Source organism: Myotis brandtii, unplaced genomic scaffold (genome assembly GCF_000412655.1).
Source record: "Myotis brandtii unplaced genomic scaffold, ASM41265v1 scaffold561, whole genome shotgun sequence".
NCBI lineage: Eukaryota > Metazoa > Chordata > Mammalia > Chiroptera > Vespertilionidae > Myotis > Myotis brandtii.
In genome coordinates, this window is record NW_005370085.1 from 405,218 (window position 1) to 420,593 (window position 15,376).

The 15,376-nt window shown below is 55.0% G+C and overlaps 1 protein-coding gene across 1 annotated transcript in view; it reads left to right on the forward strand.

Annotated features, from left to right (window-relative positions):
* HOMER2 (homer scaffolding protein 2) overlaps nucleotides 1-11,877 on the forward strand; it is a 129,991-nt gene extending 118,114 nt beyond the window's left edge. Inside the window, exons 6-11 of the mRNA XM_014549585.1 lie at nucleotides 2,470-2,576; nucleotides 5,101-5,257; nucleotides 6,908-7,018; nucleotides 7,654-7,734; nucleotides 8,719-8,901; nucleotides 11,830-11,877. Coding sequence (XP_014405071.1) covers nucleotides 2,470-2,576; nucleotides 5,101-5,257; nucleotides 6,908-7,018; nucleotides 7,654-7,734; nucleotides 8,719-8,901; nucleotides 11,830-11,877 — 687 coding nt within the window. The remainder of the gene's footprint in view (nucleotides 1-2,469; nucleotides 2,577-5,100; nucleotides 5,258-6,907; nucleotides 7,019-7,653; nucleotides 7,735-8,718; nucleotides 8,902-11,829) is intronic.
* The last annotated feature ends 3,499 nt before the right edge of the window (nucleotides 11,878-15,376 follow it).

Consider the following 15,376-nt stretch of genomic DNA (forward strand, 5'->3'; position numbering starts at 1 on the left):
TTGGGTTTGGTTCCAGTCAAGGGCATATACACTGGTTGCAGGCTAGATCACCGGCCCTGGTTGAGGCGCATGTAGGAGGCAACCAGTCGATGTGTCTCTCTCACATTGCTGTTTCTCTCTCTCTGTCTCTACCTCTCCTGTACACTCTCTCTCTGGAAATCAACGGAAAAATATCCTCGGGTGAGGACTAAACAACAAAAGAGAGGGACCTGTTGTGACCTGAAATAAAAATGCCTGCCTTCCTGATGTCTAGATTGGTGTATGTTGTGGTAGGCAGAAGGCTTGATCTAGGGACAAGGTTGTCTGTATGGAGACAGGGAAAGCCAACATCAGGAGCAGGGATTTGGGTTTGGGATTAAGCAGGTGTAACAGCAAGACACCTCTCCTGTACACTCTCTCTGGAAATCAACGGAAAAATATTCTCGGGTGAGGACTAACAACAACAAAAGAGAGGGACCTGTTGTGACCTGAAATAAAAATGCCTGCCTTCCTGATGTCTAGATTGGTGTATGTTGTGGTGGGCGGAAGGCTTGATCTAGGGACAAGGTTGTCTGTAGGGAGACAGGGAAAGTCAACATCAGGAGCAAAGATTTGGGTTTGGGATTAAGCAGGTGTAACAGCAAGACGGCCAGGGCGCAGTGGGGCTGGGAGTGAGGTGCACTGTGGGAGGGACAGCCATGCACTTGCAGATACTGGGAAAGACCTGGAATTCTTCACAAGCAGATAGTTTATTATTAATTTAACTAGAGGCCCAGTGCACAAAATTAGTGCACAGGGAGGGGGGGGCAGGGAGAGGGTCTCTCAGCCCGGCCTGCACCCTCTCGCAACCCAGGACCGCTGGCTCCTAACCGCTTGCCTGCCTGCCTGCCTGATCACCCCTAACCGCTGGCCTGCCTGCCTCATTGCCCCTAACCATTCTGCCTGCCTGCCTCATTGCCCCTAGCCTGATCGGCCCTAACTGCCTCTGCCTGCCTGCCTGATTGCCCCTAACTGCCTCTGCCTACCTGCCTGATCACCCCTAACAGCTTGCCTGCCTGCCTGATTGCCCCTAACCACTCTGCCTGCCTGCCTGATCGCCCCTAACCATTCGCCTGCCTGCCTGATCACCCCCAATTGCTCACCTGCATGCCCGATCGCCCCTAACCATCTCTGTCTCGGCCCCCGCTGCCGCAGCTTCGTCCAGAAGGATATCCGGAATGATGTCCAGAAGGTTGTTTGGCTGTCTGGTTCAGTCTAGCATATTACACTTTTATTATAGATTATTTATTATTGAGTAGTTGGCAGACATCGAAGGTGTTTTATGACTGTTGATCTGGAATTGCCATGAGGGTTACCTGCGGGTGGTAAGGAAGTCAGGGTGCCACAGAGGATTGTGAGGAGGCTGTGGGGTGAGGATGGCCTGGCAGGGCAGCCACAGGGTGAAGGGGAAGGATGGATGTCGGAGACACCTGGTCGGAGGGGAACCAGGAGGCCTGGGCACCTGGAGCAGTCAAGACTGACACCCAGGGCTTGACGTTTAGCTTTTAGTATCTGCAAATGTTTAGCAGCAGATATTTCCCCAAGGTTTTGTTTTAAATATATTTTTATTGATTTCAGAGAGGTAAGGAGAGAGAGATAGAAACATCAATGATAAGAATCATTGATCGGCTGCCTCCTGCACGCCCCCCACTGGTGATCGAGCCCTCAATCCGGGCATATGAAGACCCGGAATCAAACCTCGACCTCCTGGTCCAGGTCCATAGGTCGACGCTCAACCACTGAGCCACGCTAGCCAGGCTCCCCAAGTTTTTATTTGCATTTCAATTTTGTTTATGGCATTTTTTTGCAAGGTAGGAATGCAAAGTTAGATTTATACATCCTTCCCTTCACGGTTCCTTCCTTTGCCATTATGCATATTGGAAGCTAAATAAGATCTTGCTGAGAGCTTATCCAAGACCAGATGAGATTTCACCACCATGTGGGATGACTTATCACAGAAAGCATCTCAGAATATTCATAACACGCTAAATAGTCACGGAGACCACAGGCACCCAGAGCTGGTCCCTGTTGTTTTAATGAGTGTGGATCTTCCCCTTTGCAGCCCCAGGATGCTGAAGTTGTCTCAGCCTGTAACGGTTTTTCTCTTCCCTCGTTATAAATCGTTCCTCCTCTTTGGATTTGTGGCTTCTGCCGGTGCTATTTAAGGAGACCAGGTATCCAGGCGTGTTAGGTTTATCGGGAGAGTGTGAGTGAAATGGCCCCGGGCGCTCGCTGGTCCGTGAAGTGCACAGACTCTGAGCTCGCTGTGGCCCCTCCTGGGCCTTGTCCTTGGTTCCCGATGGTCTCTGACTTGTTCGTCGCTGCTGCGTCCCACCCTCAGAAACAGTGTCTCGTATGCCTGACTCGTTGCCCCTGTAAGGACCCGCAGTAACGTGTGAGGTAATTCACTTTGGCCAGGAGTCTGGGTGTGAAACCCCATCTTCTGCTCAGGCATCCAGTGTCAACGGGACAGACGATGAAAAGGCGTCTCACGCGAGCCCCGTGGACACCCACCTCAAGTCTGAGAACAACAAGCTGAAAATCGCGCTGACGCAGAGGTAAGGGGCTTAAGTCCAGACGCTGGTTCTCTGGAGGCTCCCGCTGGGCTGGGCTCCGCAAGTGGGGAGTGGCCAGTCTCACCTCCCGGCCGAGGGAAGCCCGGCCGGCTGGCCTCGTGGCTGTTCTCTGCCTCGCTGACCACATCACACACGCTGACCACGTCTGTTGGCACCCGCCTCTCCACTCAGCCGGCCCGGCCTGTTCTCAGAGCTTGATGCCTGTGACCTGACCTAGGAGTCCAGGCAACGGTGATCCTTAGACCCAGCCCCCGGTTTTGGATTGTGGGCTTTGTCAGGGTTTCAAAGGACAGAACTGAGACCAGTCTTTTTTCTTTCTCGTCAGACAGCTATCAGACTATTCTTGATTGTGTGATTTGTTTGTTTTTAAATATATTTTTATTGATTTCAGAGAGGAAGGGAGAGGGAGAGAGAGATACATCAACGATGAGAGAGAATCATTCATCTGCTGCCTCCTGCACGCCCCCTGCTGGGGATTGAGCCTGCAACCTGGGCATGTGCCCTGACTGGGAATTGAACTGGGACCTCCTGGTTCCTAGGTCGATGCTCAACCACTGAGCCACGCCGGCCAGGCCTATTCTTGATTGTTTAAGTCGCAGTGTGCTGCCTGAATGAACACATTTTAGCCCTAAAAATCAATGTTTTGAAATCCCAATTTAGTGGAGAAGTGAATTATAGGAATGAGGGGAAGCCATTTCCCCAAATCAGCTTAAGTTCTCCATCATCAGTCCTGGAACTAATCAGATAATAATGCTTTCTATTTTTTCAGTCTGTATTGTTTGAACTGGAAGTGTGTATTTTCCTATCACCGTCCCGGGTCCTGAGGCTGTGGGATGAAAGATAATGCAGATTATCCAGATGCAGCTGCATCTACTGTTTAAAAAGCCGTTAGACGCAGAACTCCCCTCTGCCAGGCCGTGCTAAGCAGGAGCCAGGACTCTGACAGCTTGTGGTGCAAGCTCTGCCCATCACCCGAGATGTTCAGACCGCAGATTCCTGGGCTCCGAGCAGGGAAACAAAGGAGCCTGAAACCAAACAGCCTCTGAGGGGAGCCTGACTCCAGTTTGTTTTCTAAAACTTCTTCACTGGAAGCACAGGGTCAAAGATAAACTTGGGCCCTGGTCAGTGTGGCTCAGTGGATAGAGCGTCAGCCTGCAGACCAAAGGGTCCCAGTTCCATTCCGGTCAAGGGCACGTACCTTGGTTGCAGGCTCCTCCCCTGCCTGGGCCCTGATTGGGGCTCCTGCAGGAGGCAACCAATCGATGTGTTTCTCTCACATCAATGTCTTTCTCTGTCTTTCCCTCTGTCTTCCACTCTCCCTAAAAATCAATGGAAAAATATCCTTGGGTGAGGATTAACAACAACCACAAAAAGATAAACTCGGGTGTATGGGGTACCGTAGAGGTGTCCCTCAGACCCGTGGCTAGAACCCCCGCTCTGCCCTCAGGGGAGTCCCAGTCATGGTCTCCTCTGCCCTCGGCTCTCAAATCTGGATTCCTTCCGAGGCAGGGCTGGGGGACCTTTTTCTGCCAAGGGCCATTGGGATATTTATAACCTCATTCGCTTCATATAATTCACTTCATGTAAGTTTATGTTGCTGCGAAAGCTCCTGGATTTATTGAATTTCGAGTCCCGCCTGCAGGGCCAAGCCTAATGCTTTCCTGGGCCTGCTGTGCCGCTAGGCCTGCTTCCAAGGCTCCGAGGAGGCACCAGTGACGGTGGGACCATTATCACCTGTTCTCTTGTTAAATCTGGGGGGGGAGGTTTTTTGTGTTGTTTTTTTTTTTTTTTGGCTCCAAGGTGAATGCAGGAACTTGTCGAAAGAGACCAGGAGCTTCATGAGATTCTCAGAGGCCCCGGGGTCAGGTCGGCCCAGCACTTCAGAACTTCTGACCTAGAGGCTCATTTCAGGGAGAAAGCGGTCCTCGTTCTGTGTCAGGGATCAGCTGGGGGTAGCAGGGACAGGGTCTGACTCCGTGAGCTTGGTCTCTTCCTTCTCTAAGAATTCTGTTCATTTCTAAAGTGATTCGTTTTTTTAAATCATCACCTGAGGATATTTTTCCATTGATTTTTTTGTTGTTGTTTTTTTAAATTATTATTATTATTATTATTATTATTTTTACTTTCATCCATTGATTTTTGAGAGAGTGGAAGAGAGAGGGAAAGACAGAGAGAAACATCAATGTGAGAGAAACACATCGATTGGTTGCCTCCTGCATGAGTCCGGACCAGGGCCTGCCTGGGGAGGAGCCTGCATCTGAGGTACGTGCCCTTGACCGGAATCGAACCCGGGACCCTTTGGTCCGCGAGCCGACGCTCTATCCACTGAGCCACACCGGCCAGGGCTCTAAAGGGATTCTTTAAAAAAAACAGCCCAGCAAGGTGATGGGTCCACACAGGACAGGCCAGTCCCTCTGGCACTTGTTCCTCCAGCCAGCCCACAGGTCGGGGCAGGGGGACGGTCAGCGCCCGCCCTCCCGGTCATCTCCCGGCCCCTGCCTTGCAGCGCCGCCAACGTGAAGAAATGGGAGATCGAGCTGCAGACCCTGCGGGAGAGCAACGCCCGGCTGACCACGGCGCTGCAGGAGTCCGCCACCAGCGTGGAGCAGTGGAAGAGGCAGTTCTCCATCTGCCGCGACGAGAATGACCGGCTTCGGCACAAGGTGGGCTCTGGGGGGCTGGGGGCACGGCCAGCGGGAGGGGCAGGGGGAGCAGGAAGACTCGCTGCCTCCTCCCTCTATTTCAATAACTGATTTATTACTGTATTTTTTATAAAGATATTTTTATTGATTTCAGAGAGGAAGGGAGAGGGGGAGAGAGAGAGAGAGAAACATCAGCGATGAGAGAGAATCATTGATCAGTTGCCTCCTGCACGCCCCCCACTGGGGATCGAGCCCACAACCCGGGCATGTGCCCTGACCGGGAATCGAACCTTGACCTCCTGGTTCATAGGTCAACGCTCAACCACTGAGCCACACTGGCCGTGTTTGAATGGTCAGCACGTTGACCCCACAGGCTCTGGGCACGACAGGGGGACACGGCACATTGACCTTGGTATTCACTCTCCCTGGCCCACCTGACCTGAGTGGGGCCACCGGAGGCCACGCTCTGTCTCACCGTCTTCGTGGTGCAGATGGCACATGAAACTGCCTCGTGTGGCGTTTTCCTTTCAGGCCCACAGTGCTGACGGCCAGGGGCGCCGGGCCAGGTGCTGACTCTGCAGGCTCCCTTCCCAGGCTGGCTGATTGGCTGATCGATTGCCCTGTCTTTCTTTTTCCAAGCCAAGAGCCCAGCTTCTCTCCGCGCCCGAGTATAAGAGCCCAAGGGCGGGGGGAGGAAGTGCCCGCTGAGAGGCGCTTTTGTGTTACACGTGGGTTCCACTCTTGCCGTCCGCTCTGCACACACACACTGGCCTTTGCTGTTCTTCTGAGGGAGCAGGCTGGGGAGGGAGAGAAAGGTGCACCCCCCCGCCCCGCTCCCCTCCAGGAAGAGGCCTGCAGGCCAGGCGCCCGTGTGCACCACTAGGGAAAGGTCCTGATTTAAAACGTTTGAAATGTCATCACGTCCCCCTTGGTGGCCACTGCCCCACAGGGCTCTGGTGTCTACCCCGCTGGCTTAAACCCATGAAACGGAATAATTCGGGACGTGATTAAAACGATGTAAAATCATTTGAAATTGAATAAATTTCTATGCTGATAATAATAATAATTTTTAAAAAGATGTAAATCATTCTGGGGAGAAGCAGGTAGATCCATGGGACATGTGGCCCCTGCTCGTGACAAATCCTTAAAGCGAACCTGCAGCTCCTGCCCTGTGGCTGTGAGAGCAGCCAGGAGCCCGAGCATCCTGAGGCCGGGCTGGGTGGCTCAGGTGGCTCTGCTGGTGGTGAGTGAGGCACCTCCTGCCGAAAGGGACTGGCAGCCCCTCCGGGAGCTGCATGGAGTTTGATTGTAGCCTCCGAGAAGCACAAGTGGGCTGGCTAGTTTTAGGTTTATCTTAAAAGAAATAAGTTTGGCTCAGTGGATAGAGTGTTGGCCTGCGGACTGAAGGGTCCTGGGTTCAATTCCGGTCAAGGGCACATACCTTGGTTGCAGGCTCCTCCCCGGCCTGGGTCCTGGTTGGGACACGTGCAGAAGGCAACCAATTGATGTTGCTCTCTGTCTTTCCCTCTCTCTGAAAAAATCAATGGAAATACATCCTTGGTGAGAATTAATAGAAAAAAAATAGAAAGAAAGGACGCATAATGTGTCGATCTTTTGTTTAATGACAAAAGTAAGCTAGCGTCCCTGCCTCCTGTGTGATGTTTCCCCAAGATTGACGAGCTGGAAGAACAGTGCAGTGAGATCAACAGAGAGAAGGAGAAGAACACCCAGCTGAAGCGGAGGATCGAGGAGCTGGAGTCGGAACTCCGAGAGAAGGAGACGGTGAGTAACGGCTCTGATGGCCCCTCGCTGTCCTCTGGGCCTGCGGGCGAGCTCTCCCCAAGGGCGCAGCAGGTGACTGGGCATGTGACGGCCCTGGCAGCTGCCCGGACATCGGCACAGAGTCGGAGCCAAGGGTCACGTCAGGGCGCAGATGCTACAGCCTCCTCGCTGTGTGTGCTGTGTGGTCAGCCGCCCGACCCAAGAGGGAGTTGAACTTTGTACCAGACGCTTGGGAACTTTTTTAGACGCTCTATCATCAGAAGTTGAACTCGGCTGTCAAATTAGTGCAGTGAGAGCCATTCGTTTTCTGGGGGGCAGGACAGCTAAGTACACAGAGGCTGGAGGCCACGGGCAGGCTGCCAACCCGTTCTCAGCCTCAGTTTCCCCACCCACAAAGCAGGAAGCATAAGAAGACCTTCCGCCATGGTGGTGTGCGATCGTGCGTGTACTGCACCCGGCCCTTAGAATATCTGAAGGGTTCAGTGTTGGCGTCATCACCTTTATTATCTGTGCAAACAGCACGGGTTCCAAAAGCTGCTTCCATTCCTAGATGCCCAAGGTGGGGGGAGGGGGTTCAAGAATACCTTTTATCTGACCTGATTTCACATGCTTTTTCAAATTTCTTTCTCCCGTAGGAGTTGAAAGATCTCCGAAAACAGAGTGAAATCATACCTCAGCTTATGTCGGAGTGTGAATACGTCTCTGAGAAGTTAGAGGTAAGGGCGGAGGCTCAGATGAGAAGGCCCTGGTCATGTGACTCTTCCCCGAGGCCCCTTCCCCCCTCCCCTCCCCAAGAAGGCTCAGCAGCATTTGTCCTGTGGCTTTTCCACCGAACGAAGGTGTCCTGTGCCACAGCCATAGTGCAGGCGACTGTTTCCAGTGCACAGCAGCCCCTGCAGAACCACAGAGGGGTGAGGAGTGGGGGCAGAAGGAAGGGCTAAGGGTGCTGTCCCACCTCTCCACTCCCCAGCCGTGACCTTGCAGACGCCCCTCACTGGCCTCAGACTTTTTTTTTTTTAATTTAATTGATTTCAGAGAGGAAGGGAGAAAAAGAGAGAGAGAGAAACATCAATGATGAGAGAGAATCATTTATCTGTTGCCTTCTGCACGCCCCACACTGGGGATCAAGCCCGCAACCCGGGCATGTGTCCTGACCCGGAGTCAAACCATGACCGCCAGGTTCATAGGTCGGCGCTCAACCACTGAGCCACACCAGCCAGGCCAGCCTCAGATTTCTGGTCACAAAAGGAGGGTTTAAACCTCCTCTACCTCCAGGCTCTCCTCACTCAGGAGCCGTATATTCAGGTGCGCAGCCCCAGCATTCGCAACTGGCTAGGGTTAGGTTATCAGCACGGAGCTCAGTGGGCCTCTGCTGACCGGCTGGGCCTGGGGCTGAGGATGCCTCGTGCTGGGATTTCAGACTTTCTCTGCTGGGCACTGGTGAAAGGGTCGGTTAGCACTGGGCTCCCCGGGCAGGCGTCCGAGTTCTGCGTTCTGTGTAGGACCGTCATTTTCCAGGCCCCGTGTTGGTCACACACTGTCTGTCGGCACCTCTGCCCGCGGACAGGCAGGAAAGAAGGGCTCGCTGAGCTGCCCTGGTCCGTGTGCTGAGGCACTCACAGGTCCGGGCTGCAGCCGTCGCAGGTCTCAGCGGACCCCCTCACTGTTCTCCAGACCCTTCTCCTTTGGTTTTGCTTCAGGCCGCGGAGAAAGACAATCAAAACTTGGAGGACAAAGTGCGTTCGCTGAAGATGGACATTGAGGAGAGCAAATACCGACAGCGCCACCTAAATCCCTGCAGGCGCGGCTGCGCGCGGTGCCAGACCGCCGTGCCGCCTCGCCTCCGGGATCGCAGTCTCCTCTCGCTTCTCTGGCCTTTCGAGGTTGCGGGCCGCTGGAAGATTCTGACTCAGGAACCCAGACTAGGTCTACCTTACGTTTACGCAGTCAGGGCAGGGATGTTTATATCTTTCTTAAGGGTTGTTGCAGCCACATGAGCTGAAATGAGTTTTCTAATCCAAACGTGAGTATCCATCACGCCTCCTGTTTTTTGAGTGGCATTTGGAGTATCTGAATGTCCCCCAGGCGCCCCAGTGTGGCCGTGGAGGTGAAAGCTCCCTCCCTGTAGCGATCCAGATGCGGTAGAGCAGCTGCTTGCCCAGAGAAAGGAGACAGGCTTCGGGAGGTGCCTTTCTGGCCCGGGGACCCCTGACCCCCGACCCCTCATCCCGCCCCAGTTGTGAGGCTGCGACCACGCTCCTTTCCTTGGTTTTAGTTTCTGAGCAGATCGCTGTGCCCTGGGGACAGCACGCAGTGAGGGCGCCTCGCACAGTGCCTGGCACACAGTAGGTGCTTAATAAATACTTGTTCAATTAAACACATGCCCAGGATTTAGTGTTTCAATCCAGCCCCAGCAGAGTCCCTGCCGACAGACCAGCGTCCTGGCGCCCTGGGTCGGCGTCAGGCGTGAATGCGCTTGTGTGGTCAAGCCCATGGCTTGGCTCCGTGGCCCTGAGGCTGGGAGGGTGGCCGTGGAGGCAGCAGGAGCTGGCAGGAGTCCTCCCGCCCCAGGCGCCCATCCATGGCCCTCTGCCCTGGTCTCTGACCCTGGGACCACCCTCACTCTCTAGTCGTGGGGCTTGTAGCAGGGATTCCAGGACCAGGGGTTGCCCCTGGGGTCGGGCTGCCCACTGGGATCCTATGTTGGGTTTGGGCAGTTGAGGAAGAAGTCACACCAGCCCATGGGGGGAGAGTCAGCTCAGCTGGGAGGCTGGCCTTGGCCCAGGTCTGCCTCCACCCCCTCAGGTCCTGCTGAGGGAGGGGCTGGCGCCACCCACCTCCTCTCCGTGGGCACTGCATGCCCTTGTCGTCCTTCATTGGCAGGGACTGGCACAGGGTTGAATCCCTGGCCGTGGGCCTTTCTAAGGGAGCCTTGGTGCGCCTGAACCTGCTTTGTGAACCCCTAAGAGAACTTCCCTTTCTAGAAAGAGGTTCCCACGTGGGTAGGATTTCTCCCTGCTGAGTCTGGGCAGATGATAACACAGCCTGAGGGCGGGCAGGTGACCTGGGCCCCAAGGAGAGTGTACAGGTCCTGCTGCTCCCTCCATGGAGCTGAGCCCTCAGCACAGGGGAGGAGGGAGAAGGGAGAAGGAGGAGGGAGGGCTGGTGGCCTGGAGCACAGCTTCAGCAGAGTCCCCGCAGGCTGGCACCGGAGACGCAGGGTGCACGGGAGACACAGGGCGCACGGGAGACGCAGGGCGAGGCTGGCCTGCCCTACCCCGGAGCCCCAGGCGGCTCAGGACAGCTTGGGCAGCTCCTCACTGTCTGAGCTGGAGACTAGACTGCAGGCTGGGCCTGGGCTGGGCCTGTGGCCGGCAGTGAGTAAAGGGATTCTTCTCAGGCAGGTCAGCCCACCTGGCAGCAGACCGGGCACATGGCTGCCCAGGAGCAGTGGGCTCCAGGGTTTAAAACCTCAGTGTGGGTCTTCTTTTTGTTGTTGTTGTTAATTCTCACCCAAGGATATTTTCCCATTGATTTTAGAGAGAGTGGAAGAGAGAGGAAGAGACAGAGAAACATCGCTGTGAGAGAGACACATCGATTGGTTGCCTCCTGCACGCGCCCTGACAAGGGCCCGGCCTGGGGAGGAGCCTGTAACTGAGGTACATGCCCTTGACCGGAATTGAACCCGGAACCCTTTGGTCCGCAGGCTGACGCTCTATCCACTGACCCACACCGGCTAAGGCTCCACGTGGGTCGACTCAGCTGACAGCACGTTCAGGTAGCGCAGTCAGAGGAAGGAGAGTTGCTAAAGGCATCTGTGCTCCGTAGCAGTGACTGTAGCAAATGCCGGAAGCAGCAGAGCTGTTACCATGGTGGCGGCTGCGTCCCGTGTGTCCCGAGGTCCCCTCACCGACCCTGAAAGAGCTTGGTGAGCACCGTGTAGGTGGTGGCGCGGAGCTCAGACCCTGAGCGGCCGGCTTGGCCAGTGCGAACGTGTCCCAGGCCCCGAGCCGAGCCGCGGGCTCCTCTGCAGGGAAAGGCGGGTCACCAGGCCCTGGGCTGCGTTCCTCTGCTCCTCTAAAGGTTTCATGTTTCTTCATTTACTTTCTTTTAAGGGCAGTGACCCCGGACAGCCCAGCCGTCAGGGGAGACTGGCCCCGTCTGACAGCCTGTGGCTCCGTGCGGGTGGCTCAGGGCAACGGAAACGACCTGAATTCCCCCGGTTTTCCCAGGAGCCCGCTTAACGGTCCTTGTTTACCAGGGCGCGTCCCCAGCCTCACACTGATGTCCTTCGTGGTCGCTGTCGGAAGCCAGGTGCGGGCAGGACAGACCTGTCACCCAGGAGCACCCGCCACACTGTGTGCTGGGAGGGGCGGGGCCAGGGCTGCGTTTTGTTGGCAAGTGCCGTCTCCTGGCTCTTCCATCTCCACCACTGGCCGCCTGGTCCCGGTTAGATTCTTTCCGCACCGTGAAACCCGGGGCCCAAGAGAAGCCCCGTAAAACCTACGGCCCCTTATTCGTAATGAGCCTTAAAAATCACTTTGTCCCAGTAAAGGCCCAACGGGGTGCATGGCCACGTGGAGAGTGGCGAGTGGAGACGAGCCCCTCCTGGTGTCCAGGGATGGAAGGTCCCCTAGAGACAGGCTGGGGCAGGTGGTCAGGCCTCGATGTGAGAGAGAGCCGGTGCCCCTCCCCACCCCCAAGACCTGACACTCGTGTGGCAGGCACCTCGCCGCCATACTCACCTGCACGCTGTCCCTTCAGGCTCAGCCGGGGAGGCCTGAGCGGAGACCAGTGCCCCTGTTTCGCAGACAGGAGGCCGAGTCAGCAAGCGACATGCCCAGGTCACCGGGGAGTGAGCAGCGCGTGGGCTCCGCGTCCGGGTCTCCTGACCTTGGTCGTGTGCCCGTCTTCGAGCCCCACGCTGGTCTCCCTTTGGTCATCCTTGAGGCCAAGAAAAACAGTTCTCTCTCTTTCTCCTTTTAATCCTCACCTACGGATATTTTTCCACTGATTTTTACAGAGTGGAAGAGAGAGGGAGAGACAGAAACATTGATGTGAGAGAAACACATCGATGGGTTGCCTCCTGCACATGCCCCGACCAGGGCCCGGGTCGGGGAGGAACCTGCAAGCGAGGTACGTGCCCTTGACCCGAATCAAACCCGGGGCCACAGGCCGATGCTCTATCCACTGAGCCAAACCGGCTGGGGCAAAAACAGTTCCCTTGTATTCTGGTAACAGCACACACTGAGGATACGCTATTTTAACATATGTCCACGGCCAATGCCAGTGTCCATGTGAGAGAGTCGGAACGGAAGGATTCTGATTTTGCAGAGATCTCTCCGGGGAGTGTTAGGAGCACACGCCCTGAGAGGCCAGACCTGGGACAGACTCACTTTGAGTTCTTTGTTGATGGCGTCAGTGGAGGCAGTGGTTCGTTCAAGACGCGCGGGAGGCCCTGAGACCACAGAGCAGCAGACTGAGTCCTGGCTGGGGGGTTGCCGTGCCCGCCCGCCCCTTCCCAGACAGGAGCCCGCTCTGTGCAGGGAGGAGCCGCGCAGTGGGCAGAGCAGGGCAAACAGGGCCTGCCCACCCAGGGGGACCGTCCACCGCGGGCAGCTAGCCTGCAGCCTGCAGCCTCCTCGCGGGCCGCTCCAGGCGGGGACAGGCCACAGCTCGGCCTTCAGGGGGCGGTTTGCTGAGCCATGACTGGTGTGACGTCATTTGACGTGAAACACCAAGTCGGGTGAAACAGAATAGTAATGTGCTGCCCACAAGCACCGCCATCAGCCCGTTTAAAAAGAGTGCTTTCTTGCCCCGGCTGTTTTAGCTCAGTGGATAGCGCGTCGGCCTACGAACCGAAGGGTCCCAGGTTCGATTCCAGTCGAGGGCACGTACCTCCCTGGCCTGGGCCCTGGTTAGGGTTCATGCAGGAGGCAACCAATTGATGTGTTTCTCTCACATCAATGTTTCTCTCTGTGTTTTCCTCTCTTTTCCACTCTCTCTAAAAATCAGTGGAAAATATCCTCAAGTGAAGAATAGATAGATAGATAGATAGATAGAGTGAATTTTGTAGAAAAGTCTGCCCTCTAGAGCCAGCCAGTGGGCGTGCCAGGGCTCACAGGGCGACCTCTCAGAAGGTCCTGACCAGGTGGGCGCTCAGGGGGAGGCAGCGGGATGTGACTTGGCCCAGGCTGGCCCCTCGAGGGAGGCTGTGCTTCAGGAGGGAGCCCGTCCCACTCTCTGCGGGCCGTTTGCGCCATCTGTCCTTCTAGAAGTTTCGATTCTCTTGTTCACATGAAATGTCCCTGCAGTTTGAAGCGCTGACGGTTTAAACTAGAAGCTGGCAGATCCATGTCCACATAGATTTTTAAATGATACACACGGTTTAAACGGATCATAATTTCTGGTTACATGGTTTCTCCCAAAGAAATGTTATATATTCGGGGGGACGGGGGGGGGGGGGACGGGGGGATCCTGTGTAGAAATGTGTGTTACTTACCTGTCCCCTCCACACGCCTGACTCAAGGATATGGGTCTTCTAGTTCCTCTCTAAATGCAAGAAGGAGACTTGGGCACGAATCTGGCAGCTGGATGAAATGGGCTAGTGGATTTAGGAGTGAGTGTGAGTGTGTGTGTGTGTGTGTGTGTGTGTGTGTGTTGGGGGAGGAGCAGCAGGGCAAGTAGAAGAAACACTCTTTTCAATTAAAAACATGTGCAGCTCAGAGGAGTCTTTGCGAACCCTGGCGGCGATGCTGTCTGTTGTGGACTCCACTGAGGAGCAGCTGGCGGGCCTGTGTTTCCCGCGGGATCGTGCCGCGCCCACTCTCTCTGACAATGCAGAGCCCGTGCAGCGTGGTCCCCAGGCCACACGGACCCTGTGCACCTGGCAGGAGCCCAGAGGAGCCACGGCGGAGTCCGACTGGGGGACGTTTTGGCACATGATTGACAGGTCTGGTGATCTGCAGCTGTGGGGAATGTGTTACTGTTTTCACCCTGTGGAACCGCTTTCCATAATAAAGTCCCGACGTTAGATGGATTGTTGTAGCAACGTCTTACGGTGTGGCGGGCAGGTAGTCCCTTCTTGCAGCAAATGTAAGAATTTAATGATTAGTATGAGGTGGACAAGTAGACTTTCCCAAGAGTACCGGGTCCCCCCCCCCTTTTTTTAATGCCTTTTTGGTACAAAAATAATATATATACTTTTTTTTTTTAAAGAAACTATAGATGAGTGAAAAGAAAAAAAATCACATGTTTTACACCATCTGATTATAACCACTGTTAACATTTTGGTATGTCTTTTCAGACTTCTTTCTATGCCTTTCTATTTCTTTTATTACTTTTTTTATGAAATGCAACCATACACACGGTTTTATAACTTGCTTTTTGTCTTCTTAGCCCAACCTGTCACTGTATTGCTTTATCAGTCAGTATGTAATCCATCATTTTTAACGCCTGTGTAGGTTGTACCCGGGATACCTACGTTCTTTCCAGTTTTTCACTGTTGTAGTTTTTGTCTCCTTAGCCCTGCCTGTCACTGTATTGCTCTATCAGTCAGTATGGAATTCCATCATTTTTAACGCCTATGTAGGTTGTACCCTCGATACCTACGTTCTTTCCAGTTTTTCACTGTTGTAGTCAAGGATGCGAGGAAGCCTTTCAGCTAACATCTTTGTGGACATGTCAGAATTTTATTGGGATAGTCTCCTAACGCTGGACTTGCTGCCTCCAGCTGTGGTGGGCGGTACCAACGCTCAACACCCCTTCCTTTCCTTCCTGGGCACACAGGCGCTCCACTCCCCAGCCCCTCCGTCGTTCAGGGTCCCGCGACCAATTCCAATCCCGGCCGCGAAACCTGAGCAGAGCGACAGGCGAACCTGCAGGCGGGACTGTGAGAGGCCCACGTGCAGCTCCCGTCACAGTCCCCGCGGCTCTGTCAGCCTGAGTCCCTGAGCGACTGTGTGGAGTAGGGTCCCCGAGCGACGCTAACATCTTTGTGGACATGTCAGAATTTTATTGGGATAGTCTCCTAACGCTGGACTTGCTGCCTCAAGCTGTGGTGGGCGGTACCAACGCTCGATGCCCCCTCCTTTCCTTCCTGGGCACACAGGGCGCTCCACTCCCCAGCCCCTCAGTCGTTCAGGGTCCCGCGACCAATTCCAATCCCAGCCACAAAACCTGAGCAGAGCAACAGGCGAACCTGCAGGCCGGGACTGTGAGATTCCCACGTGCAGCTCCCGTCACTGTCCCCGCGGCTCTGTCAGCCTGAGTCCCTGAACGACTGTGGAGTAGGGTCCCCGAGCGACGGTGTGGAGTAGGGTCCCCGAGCGACTGTGTGGAGTAGGGTCCCCGAGCGAC